Below are 18,718 nucleotides of genomic sequence, written 5' to 3'. Positions count from 1 at the left end.
TAATTAGGCCTTAGAGGTGAAACTATCCAGTTGAACTTATTTCTAATGCAGAAATATTCTCTTTCAATTATTTTCTATCTTATTAATGATGACAGGATTTATTTTGTTTCCCCACATGTTAGGAACTATTGTTCTATTATCACTTCACCTACTGACCTGCCTGTCAATACAAGTGAGATCAATCAGTCACTTACTGGCAGGGGTCTATCTCAGCATGGAGACATGGTGGCCCATTTGAAGATGGAAAAACAGAGGAGTCAAAAATAAAATAAATGATGGATGACTTTTGCTGCTTTGGTTTCAAGGTCATGGTATTGCACTGCTGGGTCACTGTCACACTGTCATGGCTCACTGCATGGCTGGATTAAGCCTGTTTGGGGGCACCAGGGCCAAAATTTGTTTTTGGGACCATATTGGTCCACCTACCACCTACCACCCTTTGTGCAATGTGAATGTACCCTCTGGGCTGTAGTGGACTATTGTACACAGGCAGCTTTCAAAACCAATCCTGAATTAGTCCTCATCCTACCAGACAGGTATGTAATATGTCTATTTTTTTATTTATGAAATACATTTGGAATCATTGAATAAAACTGTAATACAACTGTTTTGTTTTTGTTTTAACAACTAGTTTGCTGTAGGCGTATTATTAAATCGAGGTCACTCAATAGAGGGCAGCTCTCTGCCAGGCAACCAGAAAGGAATATTTTGATGTAACCTCTTTGTAATCGGCAACATTTTGATCAGTAACAGAAATTTAATTACATGCCTCTTCAGTAGCGTAACAAATTACATATATTTTGTAATGTAACTGACTTCATTTCATGGAACTAGTTACATATAAGTAATAAGTCTCCACCAATTGAAGAACCCTTAAGACATTTGTGTGAAATGAGCCGTCACTGGTGTGGAGCCACAAAACAAGGTTTTTCAAGTTTTTTCAAAAAAAAAAAAAAAAGGTGAATCACAGAGGTCTTTCAGCATACAGTCATGAATGTGCACAAAAAATTGGGCTGATCGGTCCAGTAGAATGGGACATTAGCCGCAGAAAAGCTGCAGGTCCGTTAGTCTCTCTCACACACACACACACACACACAAATGCAAGTGATAACATGATCCCCTCAAGGCTTAAGCCTGGCTGAGATAATTAGTATTACTTACAACACAGTTACTATTACTGAGCTACTGAATCTGTCAGTTGTAAACTTACATATAAGCTAGATGTATGAACCGTACCAAACCAAAGTTTATACTTGTGTCACCATCGCCATATTACAGCTATTAATTTAATCATTACCTCATCACTATGCATCCTGTTTCCTTTTTCTTTCACTCGCTTCCAAAACAAAAGCACACACTAGCCAGAGTAAGACCTATATGACACCTTGCAGTGGAAACAGGACTGCTTTTATCCACAGGGGCCGCCAGGATCAACACAAAATTAAAGTTCCTTGTGGCTGCTTTAATTAAACACAACATATTGTAGGGATATGCATTATCTGAGCACAATAAAAACTAGTCGAGTTGTAAAAAAAATTACTGTCTTAAAACTAGATTTTGAACCGGGGCCCATAAGTGATCAGCTGTGCATTCCACTACCCATACAGCTATACTATTTAGTATGCCAGCAAAAGATTTAGTATGTCCCAATACATAGTTTATCAAATGCAGTATTTAAGCCAGTGTGCTCTTCTGGCTATTCTGACCCAGAATCCTTTGTGACTGATATATGAGCAAAGTCAAAGTTCAAGGCACCATGTTATGTGGAAGTAGTATAGCAATAGCAGCAGTAGCAATACATTCTTTGTAAGGACGGCTCTAGTACAAAGAAAAAGTATGCAGTTTGGAATACAGGGCAGGCTGTCATCCTTTATAATGACTGTCATTCTGGTGTAAACCATTTCAGACTTTACTTTTCAGTTTGGGTCAAGGTTTAAGCTTATTTTTCCTCCAAACGCATGTTTTCATGTCCCCCCTCTGATCCTGCACTGTGTTCACCTCCCCCACCATCATGGTACTTACAGTACCACTATGACATCCTTTATACTGTGAACTCAGCATGCACAGAGGATGAGCCGGCCTGCCTACTTCACCTCGGAGATTAAATCGAATCTGACAGCTGGACTGACTAGCTGCTGCTCCAGATGTTCTATGCGCGTCTGACCAGCAAATTCCCTGCAGGTAACCAATGCTTTCAAGGACTCCTCATCTCCAGTTTTGCTCGAGCAGCTCTCCTGTTGCCCTGACGTGGCATTTAGTAGTCCTTCTGTAGTTTTGACTCACACGGCTTTCCCTTGTGGAGTCCCAGCATGGGGTCTGCCCGCGTTCCCCATAGTCCTCAGCTCGTTAGGTTCTTAACAGGCCACTGCAAGTTCCTATTGGGTGAGCCAGTTAGCTGAATGACACCCCTTAGGTTTCTGCGACTACACATTCCTGAGATCCTTCAGTCCAGCACTAACCTCAGCAATGGAACTCTCCAAACCTTTTAAACATTAATAATTGACTGATGTTCTCTGCCTCGCTCCTCTACTTCAACCAGAGTGTGTACACATTAAATCTTGATGTTCTTCAGGCTAGTGCAACACAAAATGCCAGTGTGGAAAAAAACATACAAGTAACAGCTGGAATTGTGTTTGTTTGTGTTTTAAGAACATTTATGATTTCATTTTGTGGCACATTCCCATTGTCAGATTAATGTTCATGGCACTTAGAAACCATTTTCTTAACAATGTCCAGCTTGTAGCTCTTGCAGAGCTTTTGATCACATCATACAGACCTTAGTAGGTCTATATGTAGCAGATTGTTTTCTCATCTGCTGTTTCCAAGGTTAAAGATTGCACTTTGTACATTAGCCTCCAAGCCAACATGAGTGAGTGGCCCTTAAATCTGCAATAACAGATTTGTTGGCCACTTGAGGGCAGTAAAAACATATTATCATATCATCACCATATTATCACCTTTTAAATTGATATAGAGGGTATGCACTTTCCCACCAGAACACACCCCCTCAGTCAGACTAATTAGCTTAACATCCTGCAACACAGCTGTTTTTACTAGATGGAACTAAAACAAATCATTATCCTTTTAAATTAAAGTCAGCTGCACTCAACAGTGATCCTTACAACTTACCAAAATGTGGAGGAATTCAGTTTCCTCTCATTTATATGTACCTGATTTGAACACTGGGGAAATACACAAAGCAAAGATGACCTACAAAAGCCTGGAGATTTGGTTTATAATGTGAACTTCAAGGCTGGATTTTTTTTGGTGACATTAAAGGACACCAAAGGATTTTCTGGTTATATGTGAACAGATCTGTGCAGATATTTTTTATTCTCTTGCATTATTGCAGAGCCATGTTCACATGCAGCAGCGTTGATGTTTGTAGTTATGTCTGCTGTGAGGATGCATGATGCCATACACATTTGTATAACACAAGGCTCAGTTACATGAAATATAATGAAAAATATATGAAAGATGCTAAATATTTAATTCATAAGTAACATCAGTCAAAACAGTATATAGTTGTTTCTGTGAATTACAAAGCAGTGTTGATCAAATATGGTTTAAGATTCTGTTCTGCGTTGACCATTTCTCACCTCAAATGTTTTCATAAACAGTGGTGTACTCTGACACTAGAAAAATTATGACAGAACAGTCGCTATTTTGTGCCTGATTCCCAAGTGAGTCTCCCAAAACTTGGAAGAAGCTGTCAAACCAGGCAGTGTTGACCAAATACGATGCAGGATTCTGTCACTGCATCACCTATTTCTTGCTGAAAATGTTTTCAGAAATATATTTTAATGCACTGTTTAGCTGTAGTATGAGAAAGTTACTCACCAGGCCGCCATGTTGAAAACGGACATGAGGAGGGCAGAGAAGGACTCACATACATGGTCACATGTGCTAAAACTGCGCGCACAGCCGTAACTCCACCATATCTTAACATGGCAAATGTTTGCTGACATCTAGTGTGGCTTAATGTTGCATTTTTACGCTTAGTTACTGATTATTGGTTGTTCTGCTTTTGTTTAGTTAATCTTCCTCCTCTGTGGCTTACCATACCCACCATGTGTTGCAGAGACAAAAGGGGGTGGTACCCAACCACTTCCTGTATTTAAAGACTGTGTGACATCATCAGTGATGCAATCATTCAGGGGAGGTGTAGGATTTACCTGCAGGAATGGTACAGCCCAGACTGACACCTATACTGATAGAAGGGTTTATTTAAGGAGTTCTGTGCATGTGACGTTAAATTAATTTAAGTTGCCTTACTATGAGTTGAGTTTTTTTTACAGTTATTATAGTTGTTATATAAAAATAAAAAGAACAGACAAAGTTTCTCACATTTGCCTCTTACCACCTTCCTACCCACTTTCATCAGGCCTCTTCACAAAGTCCCACATTCACTCTACTTTTGTTCTGCTTTGGTCTCCACCAACTCCTGAGGGAGCTATCTGGCTCCTTAGCTGCTAAGTGCTTCACCATGTTCACCAGCTAACTGCTAACTTTGTCCGCGTGATGACAAGTTGTTAGTGTGACTGAAACCAACACTGACGAGATCAGTGAGAGTGAATGACATGGTAAAATCATGTGTCAGAAAACTAAAATAACAAGCTAAAAGACACTAAAACACTCCACGGAGCAGCAGTGTTGGGTGATAATTCTCTGTGGTTCATCACTAAAAGCAATCACTTTCACATACTAGTGGCCATGTGACCATCTACAAGTCCATGACAAAAATATATCTGCTGGTGAAGATCATGTGGTGCAGTACCACTGAAAGCTCCAGGGAAGATCAAATTCAAAGATGAATTTTCATGTGCATGAAATTGAAGATCCTCTAATAAAAGGTCATGTTAAGTCACATTACCACTTGAAAGCAACTTCTTGACTTCATGTTCACATAATCAACATATCTGTCAAATAAATGTTAATGAGGAAAAAGAAGTGATGGTATAAATCCATCCATCGGTTCAACCTGGAGAAAATAAATCGACTTCTCATTGAGATGCCAGATATTCAAATATGATCAGAGGATATGAGATGAATCATTTGAACTTCCTTTGACCCTTCCCTAGAAATGAATTATTAATTGTAGTTATACTCTTTGGGGAACTGCCTCACTTTATCATCGCACCTGCTGTCAGTCTAAGCACCATCTTAACAGCCTTTTTTCATTAATTCTGTCTCAAAGCAATTAAAAACTGTGAAGAATACAAGAACCAGGGACAATGTGAAATCATAAAAACCACAAAGATAGACCCAATGAAAGCACACCGGGGTCGTGTTTGGTGCTTTAATGTTCTCCTGCGTGTGTCTTTTGCACACTGTCATGTGGCTGACACAGACAGCATATGTAAAGCTCACAGTGAGGCACCAGACAGTGCAACACAGTGGAAACGTCACAGAATAACTGCATGATTATATATTCACCACATCCCTGCCTCGCTCCTCTTCATCTATATATCACCCCTGCCATTCTAGAGCATGTTTATTTTATTCAGTATATATTCTTAAAGAGTGACAGTGAGAGAGAGAACAATGTGAATTATGTGATTATTTATATAATTCAGATCTGTTTTCTTTTTAGACTTTAGATTTGTGTTTAGTCACCAGTCATAAACTGTAGGTTCAGCCGCATTTTAAAAACAGTTTTAAAAAGGGTTTGTCAGAGTGAAAGTGACACACACACACACACACACACACACACACACACACACACAGACAGACAGACACACACACACACACACACACAGGGGCTCAGAGCTTCTCTGGAGTTAGCTGAGGAGCTCTTTGAAATATTTAAATGCTGGGAGCGTTTTTAATGTGAGATTGATGGAATAGGGTCAGTGTCAGCACTGCAGCTACTATAGCCGTCTCAGAGATGGCTTCACACCCAGCAAATACTGTAAGATGACGTTCAACATTTCCACCGAGAAACGTGTTTACATTCTGGGTAACTGGCGTTTTAAGATATGCACTGAAAACAGATGTTTTTTTAATGTGAAATTGACTGAATATATGGATTGCAGAGGAGTGAAACAGTTTTAAATGGAGATGTGTAGTAATTGGCTTTTTAAGGAGAAAGGAGAAGCCCGTTTTGAAGAAATTAGCAATCTGTGCAAATCCTTTTACATAACACAGTCTCTCATTTTTTTTTCCCAAACACAAAAATAGAAAACAGGATTCTGATATTTTCATCTACCCTCTTTGACATTAATCTTGCAGTGAATTTGACGTAGCATCCCACCAGGTCCAAAAGAAGACACTTTTTTTTTGTTTCATCTGTTTTACATGTAGAATTTCCTATTTTTTATTACTTATACAATATTTTCCATTTTCTTATTTAATAGCACAAAATACAGATAAAATGAACAGTATCTGTTCACTTTCATGGATCATTTGCACCATTTAAGGTTCCTTTAATAGTTTCAGGCTATACTGGGATGATTAATCTTTTAAATAAACCTATATTGCATACACTCAGACTTAATTATAGGGCTTGTATCTTTGCATGTTCTAGATTTGCCTCAGGGCCAAGGTGGTCCTCTGCAAGAAAAGAAACACTATAGCACTCGTTGAACAATACATTTCGTTACTGAGAACTGAATGTGTTTCTGCTCAGGATAAGTGGAGGCCTCATGAAAAGCACCAGATTTATGCTCGTCTCTTCCTCCCACAGTTTTCAGGGTAGAGAGGGGAGATGATGCCAGAAAAAGACTCATTAATAATGCAGCGAGAGGCTGGAGCCTCACCACTTTAACATGACGAAAAAGAAAAAACCCTACAGCTGTTAGACCAGCACAATCTTCTCATCAGCAAGAATGTATATGACTTATCCAACCAGAGCACACAACAGTAGATGAGTTGAGATGTGTTTATCTTATTGCACATTCAGGCGACAGAACTGGATTCTGGAGAGAGAAGAAACATCAAATGCAGCGAGAAAGTAAGAAAAGCTCATTGCTGCAGCTTCACAGACTTTACTCTCAGTCAGCACAGCTCAGTACTGCCCCCTGCTGGCTGAAAAACGAAAGAGCAGTTAAAGTAAATACTTCAAACATCGAGAATATTTGACTACATCACTAATAAGACTGTAGTCTCAGTTGGAAGCAGATGGGGAAAATTATGCAGCACATTTGACATTTGTATGTTTTCAAATGAAATATCACAGAGTTACTTGATGATTATACACCACAAAGTCAGTACTGATAAGTCCTTAATACAGTACACTGATATTTCTGGACAAGTGATTATATGAACAATGAATAAAGAATACACATTTTATTACTAGGAGAGTGAATTAGGAGGGAGGTGGTTTAGGAGACTGGGAGAAACAACCAGTGAGCAGGATAGGGTCACAGTGTCATCACAGTAACTGATGCAAAGTTAGAGCTGCCTCCCTTTCTGAAACAAAAAAAAAACAGACTTTTCCTCATTTTGGGGTTAATTTTCGCTAAATTCACTTCCTGGAATACACCCTGGAGGAAGGAAGACAATTCATATAATTAATTGCCATTTTTTTCTTCATAAATCGGAGTAATTCTTATATAGTATAGTAATAATTTTTTTAAAAATCTGAAAAAAGATTGGATAAACTGTCGATTTAGTCCCTCATTAGAAGAAGAAACAATCAGTGTCAGAACAATATGAAGGTAAAGGTCAACTTTATTGTGATCATGCAGAATTATACAGTCAGATTCAGTGTCTGCAGTAAACCCATCCTGGTACTGGGAGCAGTGTGCAGTGCAGCGCAGGACCAACTCCAGCTCTCCAGCATCTTGGTCAGGGGTACTGACTGGAGAATGACCTACATGTATTTATTTATGAAGCACAACACAGTGATAAATTTTGTAGACACAAACACACGGCTGGATTAACCTGGCAGGGGGCCCTGGGGCAAAAGTTTGCCGTTGGACATCCCTTGACACCCACCCTTCCACCTTTGGTACAGCATACAGTATGTGATGCTTCCAAGCTGGGTTAGGGTCAGGAAAATACATTCTGTGGCACGTCCCATGTCAGTAGACTGGCATCACTAAACTAATTCAGCAATGTGTATTAGTCTGGAACCTTTCATTGATTTAAGGATGTTACAGGAATAAACTGTGAAAATGTGACACTTGGAGCTTAGCCATTCATGATAAAACAAGAATATTATTAAATCTACGAAAGACACTGGACTTGTCTTTCAAAAGTTACTTTAGGTTTGATTATAGGTGCAAATCGAGCTAATTTGGTCCTGTGCAAAAACACCCAAATCAAACTATTCTTATCTCTTTGGACCAAACTGGATAAAGGGTTTTTCATGTCATCGTGTGCTCTCATCTAGACTGCTGCATCAACCTCTATTTTTACCCCAGTTTAATGTTCCTGTCAGCCTCCTTTCCAGCATCGGCTATCTCACTTCCAGAACTGATGTCAAGAGATTACTAAACGCTGTGTTCAGTCTGGCATCTTTCAAATTCTTTCACCTCATATGAACCAAAAAACAGCCAGTGATCTTTTGGCACCGAGTTCTTCTGCTTGTAGACTGAAAATGTGATCAGTCATTTTGCCATTATAAAGCCTGCCCTTGGGAATTAGTCAATCAAAGCCACTTTCTTTAAATAACTTCCCAAGACACACTTCTGGTGACTTGTCTTTAAAAGTCATTCATGTTTTTAATCTTATGTTGGCTGCCACCCCTGCAGTTGTGTTACTTTCAAGTTTCCAGGGGCAGATTTACTTCTATTTATATCCAAATAATTCATAAAGTATATTAAGATATTTCTAACATGCTGTTTTGTCAATGTCAAAGCAGCAGCTTGACATTAACATCCATATGGATGCATTATGTTAAGGTTATTGAGTACAGACCTGTTTATACTCATGTAGGTGTTATGATTAACAGTCAGGAGAACACATCATGCATACAGGACATTCAGGTCTGTGACACACAGCAACAACAGGTACAAAGTCATTATAAGGCAAAGCCACATTAGTTCAATGACCCAGTATTTTGAACATTTATTTATCTAATCTACTAAATCTTTTAATACAGATTTTATTCTGGATTGTTTTACTTTTATTTTTTAAATTCTTAATTTTTCCCTTATTATTTAATTGTTGATCCATCACTGTGTTTATCCTCCATCACCGCCCCTATTCTGTCTTTGAGTATGTGCTTTACTTTGTCTCCCAACACTTCATTTTTAAAAGTACTCATCATTTTTAAGTATCATGTGTGATGCAGTGGTGTTGTAATAACTGTAGGTGTGGGAACTGTAGCACTGTAGATGAGTGTGAGCAACATGTGCACCTGTCTGCAAAATGGAAGCAAAATTCCAGTAAAAATCCATTGCAAAAAGAAAAAAAAACTATTCCCAGGTCCTTGATTATTCACTCTTGTGTGTATCTTTTAGAATTAGAATCAGGTTTACTGCCAAGTAGGTTTACACATACAAGAATTTGCCTTGGTGTTGGTGTTCTACATGAGTAGAAAAATATAAAGAAAGAAAAAAAATAATAATAATGCTACTTTTAGGTGCTGTATAGAGTTTCATCAAACACAGTGTGTCTGAGATATTTGTTCAAATTCCATTTTTAGATTTAAGAGCCCCACAATGCAAAAAGGTTTGTACATTGCTTAAAAGCATCCTTGCTTGAAAATAAACCTGTAATAGACACTTATCACCAAAAGAGGTCAGCAGAGGCCTTTTAAAATGATGCGGTCAGTCCAATTAATGATGGATCATGAAACAATAAAATGTTATACAAGTATCCATAATAAAGTGAGAATTTCTTGTAGAGGAAACATCCTGCTACAAATATTGACTATTTTATTTGAAAGAAACTGTGGGACCTTAAACAATTTGCCTGTTATTGAGTATCCCAAGACAAGTTACGCAAAGTTTGAAACACTTTGAACACTTTAGTCTTATTGTTTATCAGACCTGGTAAATAAGTGATTCATACATTTCATGTTTCCGTCTGCTCTTAATGATGCTGGTGATGTAGAGCAATGAGGCACAATTAAATCCGGGCATGTCTTTGATCAACCACATAGTTATGAGTGTTACAGTATTACTCTAATTTTCTTGCAGATTTCATCATGAAGCCTCACATGTTAATCGTGTTAAATGAGCCAGTGTTTTTAGAAACGTATTAATGTTAAGGTTCTAAAAAGGAGGTTATTGCACTGTTGAAGAGGTTACGCATTTACGGGAGTGAAAAAGAACGGTATGGAATGCACCTCAGTTACCATGGCAACACAAGTTTTTAGTGAGAAAATAGCTTAGGCTATAAGGAATGTAATGTATATTTAATTAAATTCAATTAATTACCCAGAAAATCAGATACATATTCATAAAGAAAGAGAAATCAGATCATTTATTTTGTACCATTTTACTCTCTCAGACTTTTCTACATTTCCAGCTCACAACAAAACAATGACTCTGGAAAGCTGAGCAACAGCAGCTGCAAACAACCATTAACTGTTTGTCTTATTACTGGGATTAGGATAACAAGTACCCCATGATAAAAAAAAAAAATCTACATGTATAAAATCTTTTCTCTTCTACTTGTACAATCAGGCACTGTAACACAAATTCATAGAATTTAGACATATTTTCTAACTTCCTTCCTCACCTTGTTTCTGGTATTTCCCAAAGTGAGGGGATATTATGCTGTTGGCAGGTGACCAACTTAAAACCCACTGTTACCATCAATAACATTACATATTTCTCAGGGTTTGAACAACAGGTTAATGTAAGTACACATCTCAACAAAATACATAACAAAAGTCTTGTCATTTAATGCAGAAATGTTACATATTTTACATTTAAACTAATTTCTAAAATTTTAGGTCAGGAAAATAGTTGGTGAAATGCTGAAATCATATTTTCAGCTTTTTGACTTTGCATTTTTCAGATAATCCAGTACGGTTTTATGTAGTTTATCTAACTTGAGTATGAGTATTAAGTATGAGAAATTTGTCAGTCTCCACAAAGGACACATCATCCTTCAGTTCATCTAAGTAAGTCAAAATTACAAATTTTGGAGTTTTCATTATGATAACAAAATGGTGCAGCAGATATTTCTATTTGTTTCAATTGTTTAATGTTTCTGATGAAGACATATTTAGAAAAAAAAGCTTTTTATGGAGCCTTATGGTCTCACAATAACAGTAAACAACCTTTTCACACACATTCACTTAATGATGGTATTTACAGTTTATTGCAGTGTTTGTGAACAAATGAGGAGGTACAGAAAACCTCAGACTCCTCCCTGCAGAGAAGATATCTCCTGTCAGCCCTCCCCTCTGCTGGAAAGAGTCGTTCTCTCTTGTTCCTGTCTACATCAGAAACATTTCAACCTGATGACAAACGGTGTCGACACTGTGTGGAGTTGGACTTGAGATCTGTGATTTTTAAATGTGTATGGTTATATTTGCTCCGGTAAGTCTCATTTATCTCTCTTCATTTATCTTAGTCATTTTGGTTATAATGATTTCTGCTTCTGTCCACTTATATGATGTTTGAATTACAATAATAATAGTAAGATATTAAGTTTTTAATCCATTTTATGATTTGATTGAATGAAGATGGCAGAAAAAATACGTGATTAGATGTCTTTACTGGTTTTGCATCACTGCAGTTTGTGCCTCATGTTTAAAAGTAAAGAAAATCTTTTCAAAGTCGTTGACAGAAAGTAAATCTGTCATTTTTTTCTAAGAATATTTTGCATATTAGTTCTGATGATAAATGAGACTTCAGACTTGTGTATTACATCCTCAAATTTAATCTCACTGTACTGCTGTGGCCACCCTCCAGCGCACAGTGAGCAGCTCTGTTAGTTGTCTTCCGACCTTTGAATTATTCAGGTTCTGTTTTCAAGCCAATTATAAATCTTGATAATCACTCCTGTAATTTATTGATGTGTATACATTATTCAGCATGTTGATCCCTTTTATGACTATTTATTGTTTCCATAGATTTTTGCCATCTGTGCTTTTGCAACATGTGGAGGATACTATGGTCATCTCCAGGTTAAAGTGGACTGTGCAGACAGATGGCAGAGTAACCGCAGCATCAACATCGATTTTGGCTATCCTTTCAGGTAAAGGAGTCGCGTTGTGTGTTTGTTGTTTGCTTATGTCCATTAAGTGACTGTTGTTTCAAATGCCCAAACACCTGAATCTGAGCAAACTGACATAAAACTTCCATGATATATTTTCATTTTCCATATAGGAACAAATATTGACATCTAACATTTCATTACATGACATTCATACTTTAATATCATTTTTGACAGTTAAAGGGCTACTTCAGATTTTTTTCAAGTGGATTGTGGTTGCATGTGGTACTTCATCCACACTTTATCCAGACAGCCTGTCCCATCAGTAAATCGTGTATACAAGCCAAATATGGCTCCATTCATAAAATCAGTCATTTTATTTTATGGAACATGGAAGGTTCCAGTCTACCGCTGCATCAGTCGGTTAGTTTGTTTGAGTTATTGTGTGACTTTGGTGAATCTGAGTTCACCTTTTAAAACACAAAAGTCACACAAAAATACAAACTACAAACTAACTGATCGAGACGGAGGTAGACCAGAAACTCCCATGTTTTGCAAGGTAAAATGATTGATTTTGTCTGTTGAGTCTGGTTGGTTAGGAGAGTGATATTTGAGTTAATATAATGATTGTTCATAGCAAGGTAAAGTGGTAAAAATATTCTGATCACAGCATACACTTAAACTATCACTGTTTTATTCTATTTTATTTTATTTTATTTTAATTTATTTTATTTTCACAGCAGTAGATTGCTTAGTTTCATACACTAGTAGTGCTACTTCTTTTGATATGGATAACTATGGATAAGTGCCTCATACAGCCCCACTTAAAAATATCTGAACTATACCTTTAACAGTTGCATAAATGTATTTACATATTTTGATTTAGATAATTTTCTGTTTTTTAAAATGTGAATTAACCGTCCGATTGACAAAGACGTAAGAGTTTAATGGACATCCGAAACAACGCTCTCTGATGGGCATAGTGATCATCTCTGCATATTTCAGGAAGGCCAGGCATGAAAAGAAAGATTTAAAAGCTGCGCAGCTCTACTCCATCATGTTGTCAGGCTCAGTAGAGAGGAACTGTTCTTCGTCTCCCAATTTAAGAACAGGAAGGTGAACGTCTGAGCAGGAGGCCGGCCCAATTTAAGACCTCAGAGTCTAAAATGTTTCACTGCATCATTAGACAAAACTGTACCTGCAGTCCTGCCAGACTTAACCTCAGGTGGTCTCTTGTGATCTTACAGCACTTTATCACGACAGTACATCTTTCTTTGCAGCATGACATACCTGCAACCTCATGTAACTGATGAGCTACAGAAAATGGTCTTGTCCCAGTTTCATTTTGACTCCTGCAGACCCTCATGTACTTTGGACCATCTGGGGACTTTGTACTGTATAAACACCACTGAGATGTTTGGAGGATGAGAAAAGAGTGACTGTTTTTCAGCTTTGTTGCTATTTTGAGTGAAGAAAGTACTCATTCACACAGAGCTATTATAAATTAGGGTGCATGTTCAGATGGATTATAATAGACTGAATATTTTGGTTGCCTTTCAATTCAACAGATGCTGTAACACAAAACAGCCTCCCTGTTTAACTGACTGGTCACCATTAACATTTCATTTGGATGATGAATGCTGTGTATGTGTGTGTGTGTGTGTGTGTGTGTGTGTGTGTGTGTGTGTGTGTGTGTGTGTGTGTGTGTGTGGTTGTGGTGGTGAGCTCTGGTGGTATTGTGGTGCAGCAGTGCAGCCACAGTGCGGTCGACCACCCCCATACTGCCAACATGTTTCAGAGTAAGTGTCAGTGATGGTGTCTAATTAACAGTTCAACTGACTTGACACTGGTGTCTACTTGTTAGTTCAGTGGGACTCACTCTTGTCATGTATAAATAACACATTAGCCCAAATTTCTTCCAAGAGAATTTTAATTTTCAGTTCTACATGTTCTAATGTAACAAACTAGACTTTGTAAAGGGAGTTTTCATGTTGTTTGATGATTATAGTTTTTTGGACCCGGCATCTGGCCAAGAAAGATGTGTGTGTTTGTGGGTATGACTTGCTATTTTCAAGAACACATGTCGGACAAAGGCCATGTCCCAAATTGTAAAAATGCACATTTCTGGGTCAATGGTTTAAGGCAGGGTTAGGGTAAGGTTAGGGGTAGGTTTTGGGTGAGTTTCCAGGAATATGTAACAAAACATTAAGGGTGGGTGTGTGTTTGTGTGTGTTTGTTTTGTACATTGATTGATAACAAAATGAGTCGATGACTAATGACTGAAATATTTTTAGATGCAGCTAAATATATGTCTTGCAGTTTCCTTATTTTTTAACATAGATAAGCACTACAGCCTACTCTTTGTCTAACTTTCAACAATAGAATATCCTTTGCCACAGTGTGCTCAACAACTGTACTAGCTGCAAACAATATAAATGGCAAAGTTGCCCCACTACTGTAGTGTTTCTTTTGCGCTTTTGTGGTTTGTGTTGTCCATGTATAACAAGCAGATAAAAACGGCGCTTGACCAAATCATCCTCATATCTACAATTAAACGCATAAAATGTAATGATTCCACATCAGAGTGAGTAACCATATTATGCTTATTTGTTTTTTCTCTTCATTTAAGGTGTCATAAAGCTTTTTTGCAGGCCAAAGTCACAAAGACCAAAGTCCATGGCAAAGGGAGTTATTTAGTCCTACAGAAAGCACTCCTCCTGTACTGCCTGTAAAGCCTGGTTTGTAATCCAACCATTGTTCCATTACTTGGTGACATCACTATGTAACACGCATAAGGTGCACCTTGCCTGCAGCATTAGGAATGACCTATAGAGGAGCTGTGTGTCAGACAGAGGTTGAATAGTGGTGCTGCAAACTATGGCCAGTGTGAGAAAAATAATATGGTTTTTGAACATGAAAACATGTTAACCTATCCTAGCAGGAACCAAAAATAAAAGTATGAGCTTAAACTGAATGAATGGGCATAATATGGCCATTTTAGAAATGACTAGGCCTATGTTATTTTGTTGAGCTGTGTACAACATAAAACTACTGACTTCTGTTATTGTTTTGTTTGAGATTCCCATAGTGGCAAGAAATTACTATACTGTACATTTAAGTCAATATTGTTTCAGTGATACAGTAACTGAATTCCTTCATGTAATACAACATGTTGGAAATGATCTAAGAGTGAAGCAAAATATTTCTAAGACTCCCTGCACCATATGCTCATGAAGTTTATGATTAATATAAAAACAGACAATGAAATGGTCAACAATATCCTGCCTTTTTTTTTTTTATCTAATTGTCACGCTTAACCCTAACTGTGTGAATATGAAAAAAGATAACTTAATAAAAAGCAAGTTTGGAAACTATTTAACATTCCAGATCCAGCTTCTTCACAAATCTTGCAGAATCTGTTCCTTTGTGTGATAAACCAAATTCACAAAAGTCTCGTGGGTACCACAAGGTTTCTCAGCTGTGTATCTGTGTTTTTCTTTATTGAGTGTCCTTTTTTTAGCCAGCTAATGAAAGTGCTCTCCCAGTGTCAGTGAACAATGGGCAGCTAAAGTGAATGTTTTCTACAGGCTGAAACTTCTCACACATAACAATCTGTTTTTTTTCACCCCTCCTTCTGTCTTGTAGATTAAAAGAAGTGCACTTCAAGGCTCCCTTGTGTGAGGCTAAAAGAGAAGAGATTCTTTTCCTGGATGGTGACTTTGCCACAGCTGCTCAGTTCTTCGTGACTGTGGGTGTATTTGCTTTCCTTTACTCTCTACTGGCAACCGTTGTCTACGTCTTCTACCAGAACAAGTACCTTAAGAACAACAGAGGCCCACTGGTGGTCAGTGAGTTTATACCTTCAACAAACACTTTCCTAATTTTCCAGCATGAATTATGATTTTGTGGGGCTGTATAAGGTGCCTGTTGATATTCAGTGTATTAGCTACAGTAAGTACCAACGTAGGAAGCTAAGCAATGAACTCCTGTGGACAGGGTCAGCAAGGAGGGGTTGTTGGTCAACCGCTGCCTCGACCTGTTTGTCTTATTGTATGACCCCTGTAAATCCGAACTATACTTTTAAAACACCAAAGCCACACAATAACACAAACAAACTAACAGATCGAGGCAGTGGTAGACCAGCAACCTGCAAGGTCAAATCACTGATCACACCTGTGGAGTTTGATATTTGGCTCAAACAATGGCAGTTTACCGTCAGAAAAGGCTGTGTGACCGCAAAGTAAAGTGGAGAAAATATTCTAAAGATAGCCTACACTTGAACTGATATTGTTTTTTAGGTGGGCCTTATTTTAAAGTGGCTAAAATATTATTTGTTGCTGGTCCTCCTCCTGCTTCTCCAAACTTGGGCCGAGCCAAATGGCATCCACTGTTGCTAATACACTGACTATGGATAAGTACCTCATAGAACCCCACTCCAAATAATTCAAATTATCCCTTTAAATTGACTCTATTATCCCGTGTGTGTTTCCTTCCTACTCTTTTGTCCTGAGCAGGATTTTCTTGTCACTGTCATCTTCTCCTTCATGTGGTTGGTCAGCAGTTGTTGTTGGGCCAAAACTCTTTCTGATATCAAAACGGCAACAAACCCGACACAGGCACTTCTGCTGATCTCAGCCTGTAGAGCTCAGGAGAACAAATGCACAGCTACACAGGAGCCTCACTGGTCACGTCTGAACACATCTGCGGTAGGTATTCAGTCGAAAAATGAAGCACCAAAACACACAACAGGATAAAACAAGCCATTTACCCCAATCCGTTCTTCTATCTCCAGGTTTTTGGTTTTGTAAATGTCATCCTCTGGGTTGGAAACATCTGGTTTGTCTTCAAAGAGACTGGCTGGTACAAGACAGGTCAGAGATATCCCACCAGGAGTGCTTCTGGGAAACGTTCCAGTGAAATGCGGCAGCGACTTTACAGCGAGAGCAGCTTCGACCAGCCGGAGGAGAGTTTTGGTACACAGCCCTCCAGACAAGACAGTGTCAGTCAGTCCAAGGGGGATTCAGGTCAGCAGGTCCACAGACAAAGCAGCATCAACCAGTCACAAGGAAGCTTGGGTTTACCGCATGCATATCTCGGCAAACCAGCCAGTTATGACAGGGATAATAAAGTGGTCCCTCAAAGGCCGATGATATTTGTCAATGAGATGTAGTTTGCCCTTGGTATAATAATACTGCACATGGAAACAATAAACTTTTCACTTCATGAATATATAATTATCAGCTTAAGATAAAATATAAACACTGATGGTGTTTTTTCCCATGGATAAACTGATGCACACCAGTTGTATTTTGAAAAGAAGAAATTATACTTTAAGGTAGGGTCAATGATGCTGGAGAAAAATTGTTGACATTTGAACTCAACAGCCAAACAAATACCCGACTCCCTTCAGTGCATCTTCAGAAGCGCATTTACCATTTACAGAACCAGGGCTGTGTACAAATGCTGGATTTCTTTTCAGCATACAAATAGAACAGACAGCAAGCAGACGGTGAGGAGAATTTGCTGAATTTTTCAAAAAGTATATTGGAATAGAATCACTGACCCCACCTTAAATACTTCCAACAGATTAATCTGCATTGCTTTTTGTTTGTTTATTTGTTTTTATTTTTTGAAAGCTGGCATTTGGCAAAAAGCAGGTAGTGCTGTGGGCTTTTTGTTCTGCATGTCTCAGAAATTATTTGACAGTTAAACTGAGTGGTAAATTAAAACAATAAAAATATTTTTGCTGTTGTTGCTGTTGTTTCTAAGCTCCCCTATGGAGCACTGTTTATGGTTGGTGTTATTCTGCCACAGCTTTGCCTTCATGGCCTTTGATAAGGACATGAAACAAGGACAAAACAACAAAAAAACATTACAAACCAGTATTAGAATGACAAATTGTATATTCACACAACATAAAACAACAATAACACAGTGACTGCAGCATAAAAACAAGAACTGATCTTCATGCAGTGTACCTTTAAGATTGTATAACTGCTTAATTTTAACATAACTTTAGCTCAGGTAGCTTAAAACTACACTATACTTATTTTACATATAGGTTTAGAGATTACATTTACTATAAGTAGTATGGGATACAAGTATTTACAATTGCTACATAGAAGATATTGATTATATTAGAAGCAAATAGTTTTGAGCTCAGAAATATTGTTTTAAGAGTTTGGGATGTTATAGGATTGCTCTGTGTCTCTTTGTGAACTGCTTATTTATTGTAACCTTTATTTTGGATTTTGTTCTTTAAAGGTTTGACAGTATATTTCGCTTTTTTACTCCAAATATGCAGAAATCCATTAAAATAAAAAGACAATTTTTTCACAGCATGGTATTAGCAGTAGGTCTCATATGCTATTGAAGTAATCTGCCTTGATTTATTATACGTTTTTAATTTCACTTTTAAATTGGAAAGATTTTTGAAGAAACCAGTTACTGTAATGTACAGTACCATATACAGTACATTACAGAGTTTACCCTATATTATATACTGTGTATTTGATGGAAAACATGTGCAGTATCAGTTCCGAAATATATATATAACCAATGTGCTGGAGGTCTTTCTATAAATATTTAATATTTGATTGTATCATTTATTCCCTTTGTCATTACTGTTGGATTCCCTGATGTTATAATTAATGTAGTA

At 37.7% G+C, this 18,718-nt stretch overlaps 1 protein-coding gene across 1 annotated transcript; it reads left to right on the top strand.

Annotated features, from left to right (window-relative positions):
• Positions 1-11,319: 11,319 nt before the first annotated feature.
• Positions 11,320-17,481, top strand: synprb (synaptoporin b). The gene is made up of 5 exons (XM_084745082.1): positions 11,320-11,441; positions 11,978-12,102; positions 15,706-15,904; positions 16,575-16,766; positions 16,853-17,481. Exons 1-5 carry the CDS (start codon positions 11,418-11,420, stop codon positions 17,228-17,230), a joined length of 918 nt encoding a protein of 305 aa, XP_084601208.1. The 5' UTR covers positions 11,320-11,417; the 3' UTR covers positions 17,231-17,481.
• The last annotated feature ends 1,237 nt before the right edge of the window (positions 17,482-18,718 follow it).

Source organism: Lutjanus erythropterus, chromosome 2 (assembly GCF_056507025.1).
Source record: "Lutjanus erythropterus isolate fLutEry1 chromosome 2, fLutEry1.hap2, whole genome shotgun sequence".
Taxonomy (NCBI): domain Eukaryota; kingdom Metazoa; phylum Chordata; class Actinopteri; order Lutjaniformes; family Lutjanidae; genus Lutjanus; species Lutjanus erythropterus.
This window is presented reverse-complemented; position numbering and strand designations above follow the sequence as displayed.